The 19,145-nt window shown below is 33.7% G+C and overlaps 2 protein-coding genes and 1 non-coding gene across 3 annotated transcripts; 2 read left to right on the forward strand and 1 right to left on the reverse strand.

Moving 5' to 3' along the window:
• The first annotated feature begins 1,331 nt into the window (after positions 1–1,331).
• Positions 1,332–4,276, forward strand: LOC125202324 (myb-related protein 340-like). Its single transcript, XM_048100700.2, has 3 exons — positions 1,332–1,535; positions 1,656–1,785; positions 3,586–4,276. Exons 1-3 carry the CDS (start codon positions 1,400–1,402, stop codon positions 3,875–3,877), a joined length of 558 nt encoding a protein of 185 aa, XP_047956657.1. The 5' UTR covers positions 1,332–1,399; the 3' UTR covers positions 3,878–4,276.
• Positions 4,277–6,709: 2,433 nt separating this feature from the next.
• Positions 6,710–10,350, reverse strand: LOC125202650 (ribonuclease III domain-containing protein RNC1, chloroplastic-like). The gene is made up of 5 exons (XM_048101099.2): positions 9,390–10,350; positions 8,211–8,415; positions 7,464–7,664; positions 7,219–7,305; positions 6,710–7,139 (listed from the first exon to the last, which is right to left on the reverse strand). Exons 1-5 carry the CDS (start codon positions 10,154–10,156, stop codon positions 6,822–6,824), a joined length of 1,578 nt encoding a protein of 525 aa, XP_047957056.2. The 5' UTR covers positions 10,157–10,350; the 3' UTR covers positions 6,710–6,821.
• A 3,935-nt stretch (positions 10,351–14,285) lies between these two features.
• TRNAW-CCA (transfer RNA tryptophan (anticodon CCA)) lies at positions 14,286–14,357 on the forward strand. The gene has a single exon. It is a non-coding gene; the product is annotated as a tRNA-Trp (tRNA).
• The last annotated feature ends 4,788 nt before the right edge of the window (positions 14,358–19,145 follow it).

Here is a 19,145-nt window from a genome sequence, read left to right on the forward strand (position 1 = left end):
ATCATTTATCCTACAATGAAGAATACTTTCTTTTAGCCGCTACTGGTTGAAAGAGTTTTTTTCTTCTAACTTTTAAAAGAGAAAAATTCTTATTTGATCATTTCTTCTTGCAACCATATCCCTCCGGAATTAACAGTGCTGCCCGTGCCGGCATATTTGATCATTTCTTATGTATTATACGGGTGGTGCGCGCGCAAACAATGACAAACCATATAACACAATTAATAAGTCTAAATTAACCAAGTGTTAAAATTTTACTAAGAAGTAGTTGAACTTATCCAGAATATTATTGACTTCTTCAATACTGCCAAAACTATTGTACGTGCCATTGCCACATGTTTGCAATAAATTGCTATGGTATTTAAACATAAAATAGGGATGATATATAAAACAAGATATAAACATAAATTTAGAAATGAAAGGGTATTTATAGTATTTTCGAAAGGGCTACATTTGTTCTATAATTGAACGCTCGATCGAGATATTTTACTTGGTAGCTAGACTTCAACCCATTAACTTGCATATAATAAATTATTTGATTTGTATATGTCAATTGTCACACGTGCAGATGCGAGAACGTATCCTCGTACCATTTAATTGATTGCACCATGTAAAAAAGTTTTGGAGAGGGTAGTGTTCACTTTTTAATATAGAAATGAGATTTCACCAATGATGTAAATCACACCATACAATATCAAAATTTCATAACATGCAATCATGTGTTATTATGAATATTGAATCCTTAAATGGAATCCGATCCCACACACTATAATGAATGATCTCATAGTTTAATCGACCACTCATGTTATGCCATAGGGATTAAATTAGATACCATCTCAATGTAGTCATATCTATATATGTGACTATGTGAGACCCTTATTTTTATTACTCAAACAAAAATAAAACAGTAATATTTCTCATGATGATCACAAAAATAGTACTATAATTAATGGAGTACATTTCTTGTCACAGTTGCAAGCTTCTACTAAATACTATTTGGAAAGAAAATAATAAAAAAGGAACATTTCAACGTACACATATGGAGACATATTTATTAAACGAAAAAAAAATAGGTGAAATTTTTTAAAATATATAGAAGTGTGAAATATGAGAAAAAATTTGAAATTAATCTACTATTAATATACATTATTATAATATGTTTTAGACCCTAATTAGCATTACGAATGGTGAAACAAAGTTAGGTTAAAAGATGTCCACTATGTTGTCAATTAATAGCTCATTTAACTGGATTTTTTTTTTCTTAAACACCATCTATAAATTGAGCACCGCCTCTATTATTAATTTTATCCTTCTCTACAATTCATAATCCTTCTCTTTCTCTCTCTCTCTCTCTCCATACCTTCTTCTCTTCTTCTTTTCTCACTATATCTCTCTAAAGATGGATAAGAAAGCATGCAAATCTATAGATGTTGAAGTGAGGAAAGGGCCATGGACTATGGAAGAGGATCTCATTCTCATGAACTACATTGCGAATCATGGCGAAGGCGTTTGGAACTCTTTAGCTCGATCCGCAGGTAAATTAAACACACACACACATTTATATACAACAAAACCCTAATGATTTTTTTTTTTTTTTTTTCACTTTGATATTTGATGGAAATACTTTGATTTATTTTTTTATGCTATATTTAAAGGGCTCAAGCGGACTGGAAAAAGCTGTCGTCTGCGGTGGCTTAACTACCTCAGGCCGGATGTTCGACGTGGAAACATAACGCCGGAGGAGCAGCTTCTGATTATGGAGCTGCATGCTAAGTGGGGAAATAGGTATGTCCTATTTCTTTTTCCGGTAGGGTTTTTATTTTAAAATGGCGGTGTTTTAATTTTTTTTAAATAAATTAATAATCGTTTATATATTTGAAATGGAAAAAAAATGGTAGGTTGTTAGTTTTTTCGTGTATGAATTTGATCATTAACCGTCTACTTTTTTTTATCACTTTATTGTGTTACAATTTGGGCTTATTATGATTAGATTTTAGAGAGAGAGAGGAAGAAATCATCAAGTTCTAAATGTGAGGAATTTAAGTACTCAGCCGCAAATTTGTTTTAAGAAACATGCGATTTTGTAGTTTATGGCAATCTAACCCATACCTTTCTTGAACAATTATTATCCAATAGGTTTAAATAGCCTTGTTAGTCCGATAATTATAGAGGTTTAAATATGATCTATTTTAGTTATTTTTAGCAATTCATTTTCTTGGTTATCATTCTTTTATTTTTTTTATATAGTGTCTTAATTTGAAAAAAAAAGAAGAAGATAAGTATTTGGTAAGTTAGTGCTAAAAAGGAAGGTTGTGAGAGGAGAAGCCAAAGAGATTGGGGTATGGAAGTTTTTTCATATATAGGAGAACCATTTTTAATAAATCACATGTTTACACCTTCAACCAATTGGATGAGATGCTCCCATTTGCTTATTTATTATCTTGAAATTGACATCTGCCCATAATGTTTTGCCCGTTTTCAACAAAAGCCCCCCTCAAAAATTTTATATTATTTTTCATTTTAACCTTTTTATTGTAAAAATTGCATCTTAGGTGAAATGGGTACTTCCTACCTTTTAATATCCATTTGATAATAAGGTGAACCGAGAGAGAGAGAGATGTCTTTTAGCCCTGAATGAGAAGTTTTGCAATATTTTCCATAAACGAAGCTTATTGAGAGGTTTTGTAATATTGGAAAATGGGAAATTCTTAAAGTGTTTTTTCATTGAGGGAAAAAAAAAAAGAATTTTCGAGCCGCTTTAAAGAATTATACTTTTTTATGTAAAAAGTTTCCAATTTAGAGATGGTGAGTGAATGCAAAGATTTACCAACCTGTGAGGGAGAGAATCAAAGATGAGATGCCACACTTTCTACGTTGTTGTCTAATTGAAAAATAAAACACATTTTTAATACACATGCGAGGGGTGTTAATACTCATGCACTCCTAATACTTGGTAGTGGAATATATTAGTTTTTCCTAACAAATGTTTTTCAATTTGGAGAGACTTCCCTTAACAATTGCTTTAAATATATAGGGAATGGCAAAAAACTTTGATGTCAACCGTAGAACATGGCTTGCCGATAAAAAAAATCATGTGTTGATGCAATTTTTTTGAAATATTTCCTATGAATATAGTGGCCCATGGTGGAAACTATTTTAGCTCGTTTTACACGTGTTACTATGTTTTCACACAATAAAATGTTCAAAGGTGTAATCTATGGAAGTGGTAGCTGTCCCATCAACTTTATAAAAAAAACCATATATCATAAGATATTACAAGAAAAACTATATTTTTTGTGCATGGTTTCTATGGCTATATAGCTATATCTATACACGTACATATGCGTGATCTTAGAAAAGAAAATTGCAAGTAGAAAAAAAAGAGCAAAAGTGGCCCACGATTGATATCAATTTGACCAATCTTAGTAGTACTTATTTACTTCTCTAGTTTCACGGTAAATTATTTGTGATATTTCACGTGGCTTTGTACTTTATATACTCCATTATGTACAATACTTGAAAACAAAGAGATATTATCAAGTGGTAGCTAATTTGGGTAGTGATTAAATATTTTTGTGAATATAGGTGGTCAAAGATTGCAAAGCATTTACCCGGAAGAACGGACAACGAGATAAAGAATTATTGGAGGACTCGAATTCAGAAGCATATCAAGCACGCGGAGAACTCCAACGATCAAGCTAGCACTAGCCATGTCTCGAGCTCATGCCCTCCGGACCATACAGTTGAATCCTACTCGCCACCTTCTTTTAATGGCAATAATGTGGAACCACCACAGGGTCATTTTCCGACCGAACAAAACGAAAACCTCTGGAGTGTGGACGATCTGTGGTCTTTGCAGTTACTCAACGGATACTGAGTCAGACCTCGTTGACTCAATGGACCTCGCTATCACCTCCGTGTATAAAGTAGTTAAATTTCCTCCCTAGTACTACTTCCTTCTTCCATTTTATATAGTTCTTGAATTAAGGGGCGACGTGTAATATGATGTGATGAAATATGAAGTTAGGTGCATTTATAATAATACTATATAAATATAATATACTAAAGGATGAGGAAATATTGTACATTAAAGTATGATGAGCTTTGGTGAGTAAAGGGTTTTCCTTTTCTTTTTTACTTTTTTCTCACATTTATATATACACATACTATTATAAACAAGTGTTGAGATTAGGACAATTAGTACTTTTGGTACTACTTAGTCTTCTTCAAACAATGATTAATCCTACTGTTATAATGATTGATGGCTGATTGTTTCTTTCTTTGGTTTAATTTTTTGAAACTATGTATTATGTCTCTTTTGGAATTAGCTTTACACTTAAGAATTTACTTTTATTATGAACTCACTCATCTTAACGTGTTGTCTTAATCAATTTTGAAAGCTGACCTTTTGTTGTCGATCTTATCCTCATAAAGTGGAATGCTAATGAAATGCATTATGAAATTATGAGTGAATTGAATCATGCGGGAAACAAATACCAAACTGAATTGAGGAGAATTAGCCACGTGGAAAGGTGATGAATCTATATATGGAAAAATTGAATATCTACTTTCTATATATGTCTATATATGTTCATTGCCACCCCACTTGGAAATATGACTGCTACCCAATTCCTTACCTCATTTTCGGAATGTGGTCCCCTCTTTTTACTATAATAATAATTTGGAAATTTATTTTACAGAATCAAATAAGGAAATTATATAGGTTCAATTTATGAAATTAAATTAAATCGTCAATTTTTTAATTTAATCTAGAGACCTAGTTATATTTAATACAAACCCACATATAGTCATTGACTCATTGTAGCCAGATTATCCAAATGTGGATAGATAATTAAATAGTAGTAATTCCCAATGTAGCCATGTAATTGAAAGAACACCAAGTCCAATAATTTAATTTATTCAGTTCCAATTTCTAGGCGGCCCAAATATAAAATAAAGAAATGAGCTTAATCTCTAGGAATTATCCTTACTTGCATGCATCTTTCTCTCTATGAACGCTTAATATTCTCAATATAAAATTAGAGTGAATAAGAAATGAAATTTGAGCCACTAGCATTCTTTTAGCGCACATGTTTATAGTGTGAAATTGAAAGATAGTTTAAGGCAGCACGTGAAGGATAAGTAAATGTCACATGGGGGGTCGGCTATAACTTCATGGAAAAAAAAAAATTATACTCACCAATTAGTCTAGTCACCATGTTGTATGTTTCGAAGCGAATAAATCAACAAATGGGTGAAAATTATAGAGACACAAGCGTGATCCAATGTTAAATTTAAAGAGAATCAAATTATGCATGTAACTTGGCATAGGGGTTGAGTGATTTATGAGTTTTGGATTCGAATTCATTGTGAGCTGATTTTTAAGTTTCTATTCGTTTGTTTACAAAAAGATATTCAAATTAAAATACGCACGTATATATAAAAGACGTACTGGACTCTTATGTTCGTAGTTGAATGATGATTTATAAGAAAAGATGAAAAAATGTGCATTAGAGGAGGATATGTATGAAGTTTTAACAGAATATAGTACGCTAATAATAATGGAAACTTACTTGAAAAATCTTAAATTTTGAACAAATTCTGATTTCTTCCACAACTTTGAAAATCAACTGTAAAATACATAAATTTTAACTTTTTCATTTTCTACAAGGACGAGAACACCCGTGGATTTTATCATTTTTCTTAAAAAATCATATTAATAATTCAATCATGTCATTAATTTAAAAACACACATATACCAAATCAACAATATAAAAATAGAAAATTAGAATATTTTATCATGGAAAAACTTAGCAAAATATTAAATTTCGTAGTAATTTTACAACTAAACAGAACTTGATCAAAATTAATAATTTTTCCAACTATTTTTCCCAAAAAATGCCATATCAAAGTATAATCCAACGTGGAGGTATGAATGTCCATTTTATGCATGTATACTTGTTCAACGAAACTTCTCTTCGAAGTATTTTAACGAGTGTCCATGTTATGCATGATATATAAAGAACATGATGTTAAAATAATAAATATAAATAGACTAACAAAGAGCGTTCAATATTACAGCTGGAAATTTGGGCATTCGAATAATTGTGTTGTAAGATGTGATGATCTTCTTAATGTTTTTGGTTTATATAATGGGCCTACAATATCGTGAGGAGTGTGGGCCACAATGGACCATAATTAGTATACTAAGCAACACATAAGCACAATTTACTTTATTATTATATTCGAAATAAAAGTATATTGCATGTAAATTGATGGATCCATTAGCATCAGTTTAATTATTTATAAATGCTTTATGTTAATCAGCATTAATTCTGTTAGACTTCAGATCTAAGGAAGTACTTTAAAAGTACATTTAATAATACACCATTGGTTGTTAGTATATGTTCGATTTAAAAATTAAAATACATTGCTCTCATTGAATATCGTTTTCAATGATTTTGTTGGATATAAAGTCGATATCAAAATTTCCACCAAACAAATCTTTCTCGAACCATTTGTAGTTGCTCTATGACACATTTGTATATTTGAGCAAACAATTAAAGCAAAAGTGCAATGCCATTAATGTGTTGTTTGATTAGTATCATCAATTATATCTAGAGAATTAAGACAAAAATTATGAAGGTATAAAAATGGATTAGATAAATTTTTTTGTTCAAATCTGTTCAATTTTCCGAAGTGTAGATAGTTGTGGCAAATTATAATTCATCATCTATAACATGGTCAAAATGTTATCTGTACACGATCTATTTTTGCTAATGAATACATATCACTACTGATTTAAACCATGTCCATCTTGTTCACACGGCCTTTGGCTGTATCTGCTCAAAGTCGAAAACCTCGAACATGAGTCGTCTAACGTCTGGCTTCCCATAAACAGCGTATGCAAGCCCATGGATGGCTTGCTGAACCGAGGTTGTAGCTGGATTTCTGAGCCTCCGGTTGTGCTCATACGAGTCCTGGACCTGATCGCTGTAGATGATGAAACGGTGGAGATACTTCTCCCTCAAGAACTTTCCACAGAACTTGTTCATCAGAAGACAACGGTGCTTCTCCTGCAGCCATTTCCCCGGAGCATCGATATGCTTCATAAGCAACCTCTCGGCCATCACAAGATCCTGCCAGAAAATCTTGTTAAAATGAAGCAACATTGGCAGAGGAAGGGATAACATGTCTTAGTTCTGAAACTCGCGTTACCTGGATCTTCTGACCAACATATTCCAAGCGCTCAAAGCAGAACCGTGGGTGTTCAAACTTGTGTTTTGATGGATGCATGAAACAGAGCTGGGTTGCATTTCAAGTACAATGATGTTAGGTGTAATTCATTTCAAACCGAGCTTGTGTTTTGTAATAACGTCACACGCCTTATCTCAGGTATCCGATAGTTGCACATAAAATCAGTCCAGAGAGCAGCGATGCTACAACAAAGTTGTAAGAAATACCTGCAATCCTAAGCCAAGCTCAATATTCCTTGCTTCTGTTATCTCAGGTATCCGATCCACCATAGCCAAGGGATATCCAAGTGTTCTCATCACTTGAGGTCTACATTCAAAATCCCATATGTTTCCACGGAATCGGTGCATACCAGGTGGCACGCATGCTCTGAAAAGCCTAGGATGAGCAAAAAGGGCATCTTCTGGTGGCTGAAAATAGTTGTTGCATTAAAAGGTATATATGATTAACAAAGATGTTAATAACTAACTTAAACTCATGCCCTGCCATAGTAGATATGGTCATGCCACCTCCAGATTTAAACCACATAAAAAAAAATCAACATATTCAAGTAATTTGTTTATTTTACACATCTTGTTATGGTAATTGGTGAAATGTCAAATGACATGAAATTTGCGATCAAATCGACATTTACTTCTGGCACTTACTATCATACCTTCAGAACTCAAAACTCATTTCCCACTATTGACTACAGGCCATGAATGTAAACTTTTTGCTTTTGACAGTATCGAGTAGTTCGTGTCTCATAGGAATGACATTTTTCATTTGCAAGTAGGAGTGTTGTATGTAAAGTAATGGTATGAATAGATCAGGAAAATTGCACAGGACAATGTAGTGGAACTCTCTTTGAAGATAGAGGAAGAATCAATTATTGTAATTCTTCATGAAAATCTTAATAGTTCCTCACTAGAAGATCAGTAAAAAGTTAAACAAATAAGAAGGGAAGAAGCAATTACCCTATAAGCAGCAACATCTTGCCAACTGAGTTTTCGGTTATCAAACTCAACAGATACATAGTCTATATCTTCAAGCTGTCTCCTCAATTTAGGCTGGCAGTCTTCAGCCTCCGGGTCAAGCCCAAACACTTCAAAGAGAACACGATATACTTCTGGCATTCCAAAACACAGATATATTGCTCCAAACAACGCCCAGAACACAGATCTACCAAACGAATATCACCAACCCCGTCAGAACTTAAAATAACTAGTTAACTAAATTAATAACCCTACTACTCACAAGAAGCGGTGCTTTAATACAAACTACAATAACAGGTCCATACTTTATACAATACACGAAGTTGATTAATGAGAGATGATACTATTGAAATTGTCAAGGTCATGAACATCAGAGTGCAAGCAGAATATCATAGTTCCAATACAAAATACCAGAACACTCAGGCAGAAGAAAAATCATACGCAGGATACAATGTGAATAAAGAGTTTAGCAAGACCACAAGCAACTAGATTGTCCACTTCTAATTCTATACTACAAGCAATAGGGCAAAGGGCTATAGTATGAGTTTCTTTCCCTAGAATTGAAAACCAAACGTGACTTCATCGAACAATACCAACTTGATCACTTAACGATATCAGTGCAATGAAACCTTGCATACTAAATAAACAATGATGAACTTAAACCTTTTAATATGAGCAATTGCATTGCACAGAATGCTGCCAACATCAACTCTACGAATTCTATAAGGGATCACAAGATGCAGACGGCACACTAATGATTCACTCAGCAGCAACTTAAAGCAATCCATTCCCCTCTCACGTTATTCAGTTAAAAACCATCACAGAAATGTAGTACTGACAACTTATTATTTGAAGAACTCAATCAACAAATCACATTCATTCTTTCCCAAAAACATACTCCCTCCGTCCCATTTAAAATGCAACGTTTACTTTTGCGCACTTATTTTGGAAAAATTATAATAAATAACTAAAATGGTGAAAAAATAAAGTAAGAGAGAGAATAATGTAGAGGAGAATCCCCTTTATATTATTCTCTTTTTTACTTAATTTTTTCTCCACTTTAACTATTTATTATTATTTTTTCAAAACATGTGTAAAAAGCAAACGTTTCATTTCTAATGGGACAGAGGGAGTACAATTTAACCAGGAAAAGTGACATACTTCACTGGAGGCTCCCGGTCTTTGCGAAGGAGCCTGTCCATATCATCATACTGGAAAACCAAATTCTGCAAGCTAGCAGCTTTAATCCACTTGGGCAAAAACCTCTTCCCAATCAAAGCATACACCCTCTCCCTCATCGGCCCCGGAGACTCCCTCGGATAGCGCTGCAAGAAGAACTCACACAGCGCCAGCTCCAGCACATACTGTCCCAAAAACAACAACCTCGAATGCCCCGACCTCACATGCCTCACATTAGTCCTCTCACAGTGAGGATGCTGAAACGCCAAATACAGCAAGGAATCAAACTGCTTCGCCGGATTATCGTCTCCGTAGCTATCCGAGGGCTCCAAGGGATAACCCAGCGCCTGCTTGGCCTCCAGCAAATACTCATCCATCCAAGTTCTGTCGGCATTGTTCAATCGCTGCGAAGGGAGGCAAGAACTGAGCAAAGGAAAGGACTTTAGCGATAATTGGGGGCTGTTGAGGAATCTGTCGGCTAATCTCTTGTCATCTAATGGCGGTTTGAGGATGAATCTTTTTGGGGGCGCCCTTTTCTTGGGGGAGACTACTTTCTTGCGCTCGGCCAACTCTTTGAGGAGGCGTTGGGGGCTGTTTTGAGGGAGCTCGGCGGAGGCGACGGCTGAAATGTGGAGATTAGGTTGGGTTTTGGGGATTTTGAAGTGGGTTTGGAAGGGGAAGAGAGTGAGTGAGGAGGAGAAAGAGAGGTCTATTTTGGTGTGCGGTGTGAAAGATGAAGATAAATCCATTGGGTTAGATGGATGGATGATGGAATTGGATTTCTATGAGAGATTGAAGTGGATTGGGGAAGCCATTGATGGAGGTTTTAGCAGGGTTTCTGCTGCGGAGTTAGAGATAAGGAACGGAATTGCAATTTTGTGAATAGATGGAATGCGTATAACTAATTTTCAAGAGTCCAAAAACTGGACCACATTTTAGCAACCAATGTTGATACAAGTGTGCAATAGAACTCAACAATTCAGTTTGTTATACTGTTCTTGGTGGGCTGATCATCCAATTTTGTAAGTGAAACAAGATCATGCATTCTTTATCCTATTTAGGCACAAGCTTCTCAAAATGGATTCAACTACTCTTGTCCAATGCTGCCAAATAAAATTCGCTATGAATTAGGATTTGAATTTCTAATTGCTAAATAAAATTCGCTTTAGATTAGGATTTTAAGTTTAGAACCTTCCTGTGTCACATATGCTCACTTGTGCTATTTGTTAGTTCTCTATGTATTTGTCGCATTGTAGAAACAAGTAAGCAGAAGCAAAACTCACCAACAAACAAATCAACACTGAAATTACCATCAGGTTAAAGAGTATTGAACAATATTGAGGTTCATGTTTGTTTACGTAAATTCATTTATACATTGTAAAATAAGATCTTTAATCATTACTTTATAACATCAATACTACCAGAACTTATTCACAAAACTAGCAAAATATTGAACATTAATAAAGTGACAGTGGTATTTGGAACATTCATTAAAATGATTTATTTTAATAACAATTACATTTGACACCATCAATTTAATTATTAGAGTATGAAAAGATCACTTTATGCATAAAACAAATAATTTTTTCTTGTTTGTCAAATGATTTCAACTATTACTTGCTAAACAAAAATCAGTTTTTTATTAATTTATCTTCACATACTCCACTCTCAAGAAATTATTACTACTCCCTCTATTCCGTAGCAGTAGAGACGTTTCTTTCCGGTGGTTGCGACTATAACAATGGCTGGAGACAACATCTTTCATTACGAAGCCACTAGTAAAAAAGCAACAGAAGGTTACTTTTTTCTTGCCGTGATTGTCACCGGCAATCGAAATAAAAACATTATCATCATCATCTATGGGACGGAGGGAATATAAAGAAGCTTGGATTTATAAATTTAACGCAAGTCTAACAAGAGAAAAGAGTAGACAATAAGTGAATGCGTGGTGTGAGTAATAGACTGCATTTACGAAGATGAGTCTTGTCAAGAAGGAGACTAAATTTCATTGGAGTATTCGATATGGTAACAATATGGATTTTTGCCGAAAATCTTCGGTAATTTTGCCGAAAATCGGTATATACTTATAACCGAAAACCCTAGTCTCTCATAAATAATAATGACTCTAAAAATTATCTTGTCACACGAATCTGGCGAGTCCGGTGGTTGCGACTGTAACAGTGGCTGGAGACAACATCTCTCATTACGAAGCCACTAGTAAAGAGAGCAACATAATGTTACTTTTTTTCTTGCCAAGCAAGTGATTGCCACCGGCAACCGAAACAAAAACATCATCATCATCATTATGTATAGACAAAAACAACATGATCGTTGTGTTTAACTAGATTCAAAGCTTTCTTCCAACGATTAGCAGGCAAACTGCACACCAAAATCATACGATGTTAAGATAAAGATAATAAGACAAGTGATACAACGTCGTCAAGTCACCAGCAACATCGGTAGTCCAAAGGAATGCAGGAAAGTGGTTTACGGTGACTTGTTCTCAGATATAGACCTATCTGGCTCTTGACTAGATAAACGAGTAATATCCTCATCTATAGAACATAAAATCAGTCCAAATTGGCAATATTCACTAGCTGGATAGTGAATGCATGGTGTGAAAAGGAATCCAATGGCCTCATCAAAGAAGTACTCCCATGAAATTTAGTCTCCTTCTTGACAAGACTCATCTTTGTAAATGCAGTCTATTACTCCCCCGTTCCATAAAAGTATGTACACTTTTCATTTCCGTCGGTCCCATAAAAATATGAGCGTTTCCATTTATGGAAAGTTGTCCTTAACTCATTACCAATATACATTAATATATTTACAATTTATACCATTATGGTCTATCATTACAACTCATTAAACATTAATGATAGTGTATGTGTTTACACTACTTTATTTATCCTTCTCATCTCTCTCTTACTTTACCCATTATGCATTAATTCACGTGTAATTTTAAATGTCCATATTATTATGGGACGAAGAGAATATAAAGAAACTTGGATTGATAAATTTGACGCTAAGTCTAACAAAAGAAAAATGTAGACAATAAGTTAATGCGTGGTGTGAAAAGGAATCAAATGGCCTCATCAAAGAAATACTCCCATGAAATTTAGTCTCTTTCTTGACAAGACTCATCTTCGTAAATGCAGTCTATTACTCTCACCATACCATAAAAGTATGTACACTTTTCATTTCCGCCGGTCCCATAAAAATATGAGCGTTTTTCATTTATGGAAGTTGTCCCTAACTCATTTCAATATACATTAATTTATTTACAATTTATACCATTATGACTCATTATTACAACTCATTAAACATTAATGATAGTGTATGTGGGTCCCACTATCCATTTACACTACTTTAACCATCCTTCTCATTTCTCTCTTACTCTATCCATTTCTATCCATTGTGCATTAATTCTCGTGTTATTTCAAATGTCCATATTTTAATGGGACGGAAGGAATATAAAGAAACTTGGATTGATAAATTCGACGCAAGTCTAACAAGAGATGTCGACTTTAATTTTAGTTTTGATTGGAGCACTACATAAGACTAATTTAAATTATTTATGCTTATAAAATACTCCCTCCGTCCACCAAATGTTGTCCATATTTGATTCGATGCAAAATTTAAGAAATGTGAAGAAAACATGTGAATTTTATATATTAGTTTTATAATAAAATGGAAGTGTAACGAATTAGTGATATCCACTTATAAAAATGGAAAACAAATAAACAAATGTGAACAGACCAAAATAACAAATATGGATAATATTTGATAGACCAAGGGAGTAATATATTAGCTACACGCCTTTCATATGTTCAAAACATGTGCATATTCAAAATCATAGATAAAGAAATGAAAAAATGTTTTCACTTTTAGCATTTATCAAGTTTCTTATTTATTTGACCGCATCTTATTAATTGGCCGAAAATATAAAAGTCCGATATTTAAAGAAAAGAAGTGTCATTATAATTTTAGTGCAAAATTATTATATGGGTATTAATCGTTTAAAGTTATATTCGTCCGCAATAATTATAGGTGGTTTAAAACAACCATTATCATTATTACAAATTCCAACAGACACTTCATCATAGCATTTAATTTAGAAATAATTGCCTCCAAGACCACAAAGTTTGTAGCAATTCTTTGTTCGTCTTACCTTTCAAAATTTTATTAAAAAATCATAGTTTTTAATTTTCTAGATTTCCAATGGATTTCAATTTCAAAAATGACGTGGCAACTAAAATATTAATTTCTTTTTAATAAAATTGTTAAAGAAGTAAACATTGGACCTTCCCTCTCTACCCTTTCCACGCCACTCTTCTCTTTTTTCTTCCCCTCTCAAATATTAGGTAAAAACACATTGCACCTTCCCTTGCTTCAGCACAATGAAGTAATGGGGGTATGAGGGCTTAAACCGAACCACTTTATCTAGTGGGTTATAGGGGTTTAAGCCCCAACCATGTTATTTTATTTTTATTTTTATTTTTATTATGATGTCAAATGCAATCAAATTTGATGTAAATTGTTATGTAATAGCATTTTTTTTATTATTCTAATTTACCTAAAGCAAATACAATTTGTAATAAAATTTTGAACAGAATTTCTATCGATTTTTTTTTCTAGGTCCGTTCTTGCGTGGATCTATATTAGTTCAACATGGAAGTGTATATTATTTCAAAATGAATCTGTATTTCATTCAACATGGATATGTATGAACATGTATTTTCAGTCTTTGTTAAAACTCTTAATTGTCGATTTCAGTTTATGTGCCCATAAAATATTATACTTACTCAAATAGTAGTACTCGCGAGAAATTTGTTACCTATATGTTATAAATAACTAGGAGTCGAAGATGCATACCAAGGATCCGTGGCGCAATGGTAGCGCGTCTGACTCCAGATCAGAAGGTTGCGTGTTCGATTCACGTCGGGTTCAAATCTCCCAATTTCAGATCCTTATTTTTTTTAAAAAACTATTTGGTTATGGGATTGCAATTTCACAGAAAATAATTCAAACTAGTGACGATCAAATACGACTACATTAATAAATTACTAACAAAGATCAATGAAATTATAACATAAATTCAAAATTAGAAAGAATTCAACATTATTTGTGCAACACTTAATGTCCATTTTATAGAACCTGACACGCAAGCAAGTCGCACGGACGAGCACAGCACGTGTACATATATAGCAAGCTATGGCATCACATTATGCAATTTCATTTGTATGTGAATGGGAAGTGGATTTCCTCAAGATTGGTCGATAATGACAGATGATGCTAAGATTAGTCAATACATGACGTTACTTTAGGCGTAGTTCATGTATACTAGTATGTAGTAGTATTTTTTGTCTTGGTGGAGGGAGGATTTCTTGAATTCTCGATTGAAATTCTTCATTTTTGAGGTTTGTGTTCGTTGAATTATTAGATCAGAAGCCATGAGTGGAGACGCGGCGAAGCTCTTCTGGCTCCAACCACACACTGAGATCATCCCTCACCTAGAATGTATGTATGACAAAGCAATAAGGACATTCTTGGTGGTCTCAATGTCAAGTAACTTGATAGAATATGTTTTCTCCAACATGATAATCTGATCTAGTTATGGATTAGGATTTGGTTATTTATTGATCACTATACTATATATAATGTCAATTTATTGGTCTGGGGGGCACGCACGTCGCACGGACGCTACACAACAGAGGGTAGGAAATCGGTATCGCGTAATCTTGAAGCCTCCTCTTTGATGGTTTAGAGTTTAGGTGACCAAGACTAAAATATGTGACAGTTGTTTATATATTTCTATTTTGATAATATGTAGGAATGAATGAAATCTGCATCGACCAGAAGTTAACTGTGAATCAATTGACCCTGTATCCATGGCCCAAATAATCTCAGAAGGAGGAACCAAAGAAGGAAGAGGCGAAGGAGGAGGAAGCTAAGGAAGAACCCAAGAAAGAAGAGGCTATAAAGAAGAAAGAAAAATAACCCGCATACACAATTTTTGTGGACTCGCCACAACCTATTATTTAGAAGAAAGCACAGCCTAAAGGTGTTGTATCCATAGTTTGATGATGATATATATATAAATGTTGTTTACAAAAAATGAAAAATGTAATATCAGTGCATTATATATATTTTTATTTTAAAAAACGTTTAAATCAATATAAATTTACTTAAAAAAGAAAAAAAACATGTATTAAGATGTCCCACTATTATCTCATGACATGTAAAGATACTACAATGGCCAATCGCCAATCTTAGTAAGTCATCCAGACAAAATTCTGCAACAAAAAAGTATCGATACTGATCAAATCTCAGCACCATATCGTCATATCGATACTGGTCAAATCTCAGCACCATATCGTCATATTATATTTAATTTAGCCATATCTCCAATTCTCAAAAAACCAAGTATATTTGTAAAATTGAATTAGCTAGAAGGTCTATAAAAGGAGAACCCCTAACCATAAATTCTCACAGCTTTCATCTCTCACAAAATAGCAATTTCTCATCCCTCACCACCTTTTCCAAATAATTAGGAATATTCACCAAAGAAAATTAATGAAAACCCCTTTTTTTTTTTTATCACACTGAGACGGATCTCTTCTGGCTTTATAAGTGTGATAAAAAGGGGTTTTCTCTCTTGCATTATCACTATCTTCGCATTTCACTTGCACGATTATGTGCTTCCCACGGACGAGCACGTGTACACGGTACATATATACAATAATATACCAATATATATAGAAAATCTTAAAGCAAGCAACAACTTTGATAAGACCATCCTTGACCAGCAAAGCTGCAGTTAACGCGATAGAGGAGCTCGAGCTTGTGATATTTAATGCTCAAACAGCTGCCCGAGCAGGTGCAATGCAGCCCCAAAGTTAGAGAAGAGAAGCTAAGTTAGGTTTTTCTTGTCATTGTTACAATTTTAAGATTAGCATGGAATCGAGCTTCTTGTAAGGTGGACAAATAGACTTGTATTTGTAAGCATGCATTGACTAGGCAGACATAACTCTCCTATAAGGAACTTCAAAAAAAGGAACTAGCCGTGGCCACATAATCTCAGTCGGGCAAGCCAAAGACCCTGAGAAGCCGAAGAAGGAGGGACCAAAGAAGGAAGCTAAGGAAGAAGCCAAGAAATTGCATAATGTGATGGCATTAATATTAGAATAGGCCAGCATAACTTGCTATATCAGTATATATATATATATATATATATATATATATATATATATATATATATATATATATATATGTACACGTGCTCGTCCGTGCAACTTGTTGTGTCAAGACCTATAAAATGTGATTTGTAATACATTTGGTAGATTAGTATATTTGCTTGTCAATTGAAAAAATTCCAATTACATCTGTCTCTGTATCTCATGGGCTTGAGGAGTTGATTAGTCAATCTCATGCCCGAGCAACTGCAGCTTCAAAGTTAGAGAAAAGAAGCTAAGTTGGGGTTTTTCTAGTCATTGGCACAATTTTAAGATTAACATTATAAGGTGCTTAGAGAAGCGAATTGTGATTTATGAGCGAATCAAAGACCGAGCATGGAATCAAGCTTCTTGTAAGGTGTCTTCACCGGACAAATAGATTTGTAGTATTTGTATAAGATGTAGGAAAGCATGCTTGGACTAGGCAGACATATTAACTCTCCTATTTTTTTTTATTTGTTTGTACACATATTTTTTACCATGAGATGGTAATTCTCAGTGGAATTGAATTTTAAAACCGCATCATCAGAACCTGAGTTTTTATGGTGAACTACCTTCTCACGAGTAATCCCAGCCACCTCTTTCTTGATCAAATCAATTTCTTCTATCAAAGTCTACAGATCTTGATAGAAGTGGATGCAACTGATTTGTTCATCAACACCAATATCAGTTGCTGAATGATGATCAATTATATAGGACTCAATCACATCCTCAGCTGTATGACTTGCATCTCCAATATTCATACTGAAATATTCAAAACCTATAAATAATTTACTATACACTTACAAATCACAATAATAATTAAATACTCCGTAATATGTATGGAAAATAAATAGATAGCATCTTTCCAAGTTAAAATAACCAATAGAGCTTGCTTAAGCATGTTGAAAAAATCTACTCACTCATCTGGCTTTTGGGTTCTCTTCTTTGGAGGGTTTTTGCTGAATGGTGAAATGTTTTGTCAAAGAACGTAAGCACATTCTACCTTCACAAAGGCAATCCTATTTCACTGAACTATCAGGCTGCCATGCCACTAACAAGGCTCACATCGATGAGGGGATAAACGGATGTGAGCCTTGTTAGAAAGTGTTTTCGACGTCATATACTCATTTACTAATAAGCATATGCTATCAAATATTTAACTTAATTTGTTTCTTATAGTAACTGAATCAAACATTCACTCAGAAAAAATAATTGAAATAAGTTTAAAATTAGAAACAATCAATTACATGTGACACACACATTGCACGGATGCTACACGTGTACATATATATAGAAATATTGAAAGCATTGCTATATACAGGTAGATAGTCAAGACCTATAAAATAACTTCATATATATTAAGTAGTGATTAATAAATAACCATATGCTCCCCATATGCAGCTTCTGAAGCTGCTTTTTGGTGCTCATGTGAATACTTTGTTATGACAAATAATATAAGTTTAAGAAGTAGTGTTTATGGAATAAATATTTACAAATTAAATCGTGATCTTGAAACACCTGATTCTTTATCTCCTCAAGTTTTCTAGTGTAAAAAAGGTGAGGCAAAGACGAGCCATCCTCCCAACTATAATATTAACACACATTCACTTTGGGGGATGTGACAAATTCTTCCAGTTCATCCTTGTCTTCACAATATAAACCTAAGAAACAAAGAAAATGATAGATGATCTCGGGCAGCGGATTGAGCATTCACTGTCAAACAACAACACACCTAGAAAATACACATAATCAATTTATTAATTAATTCAATCATTCTAGAGATTCACGCCTTATGATACTTTTACAGTGAATAAAAAGTCGTGCAGCCGCAACTCACCAACTAGGGTCAAGGCGATGTGTAGAATATAAATTTTTCATCTTTAACTTTTTTAAATTGAGAAAAAATTATATCTAGAGTTATGTTGGTACAAGAGAGGGCTTGCTCTCCTACGTTAGCACTATCTTCGCATTTCACTTGCAAGATTATGTGCTTTACACATAATTATATACTTTCGTAACTTAACAATTACAACTGCATGCATCATTTCTACACTTCACTTAACATTATATATGGATTAAATTTTAAAAGTTTATTTTATTTTATTTTATATTTTAGTAATTGTGAATATTTATATATTCTTAGTAAATTGTGAATAACTGAAAAATAAAACTTTTATTAAAAATTATTAGTATATTTAGTAATTGTGAATATGTATATATTCTTGATTCGTTCAATTTTATATCAGAAGCCATGGTGGAGACGCGGTGTAACGACCCGCCCATCTAGGGTATAATAAATGCGGCGATCGTTAACTAGGCGGACATAAATGCATCAAAGATCATAGGCTAGGGTTCCATTTTAAAAGGGATTTTACCAAAGCATTTAATGAACAATTAAGTAGGAAAAGAATAACGCCTTAGCCAAGAAATCCAACAAAAGGCTATCACCAAATATGCTCAAAATAGCAAGATTTCAAAGTTTCCAACATATTCTCAAGTGTTCCATATCCAAAATATTCCC

Source organism: Salvia hispanica, chromosome 2 (assembly GCF_029641045.1).
Source record: "Salvia hispanica isolate PSC_SH4W2 chromosome 2, Shi_PSC_v1, whole genome shotgun sequence".
NCBI lineage: Eukaryota > Viridiplantae > Streptophyta > Magnoliopsida > Lamiales > Lamiaceae > Salvia > Salvia hispanica.

What these genes read in the sequence shown, in the direction of transcription:
- LOC125202324 (XM_048100700.2), top strand. Translation starts at nt 1,400, where the DNA reads ATGGATAAGAAAGCATGCAAATCTATAGATGTTGAAGTGAGGAAAGGG. An exon ending in CTCTTTAGCTCGATCCGCAG is followed by an intron (nt 1,536 to 1,655) that starts GTAAATTAAACA and finishes CTATATTTAAAG; the next exon opens with GGCTCAAGCGGACTGGAAAA. An exon ending in CATGCTAAGTGGGGAAATAG is followed by an intron (nt 1,786 to 3,585) that starts GTATGTCCTATT and finishes TTGTGAATATAG; the next exon opens with GTGGTCAAAGATTGCAAAGC.
- LOC125202650 (XM_048101099.2), bottom strand. Translation starts at nt 10,156, where the DNA reads ATGGATTTATCTTCATCTTTCACACCGCACACCAAAATAGACCTCTCT. An exon ending in GACCGGGAGCCTCCAGTGAA is followed by an intron (nt 8,416 to 9,389) that starts GTATGTCACTTT and finishes TTCGTTTGGTAG; the next exon opens with ATCTGTGTTCTGGGCGTTGT. An exon ending in AAGATGTTGCTGCTTATAGG is followed by an intron (nt 7,665 to 8,210) that starts GTAATTGCTTCT and finishes AACTATTTTCAG; the next exon opens with CCACCAGAAGATGCCCTTTT.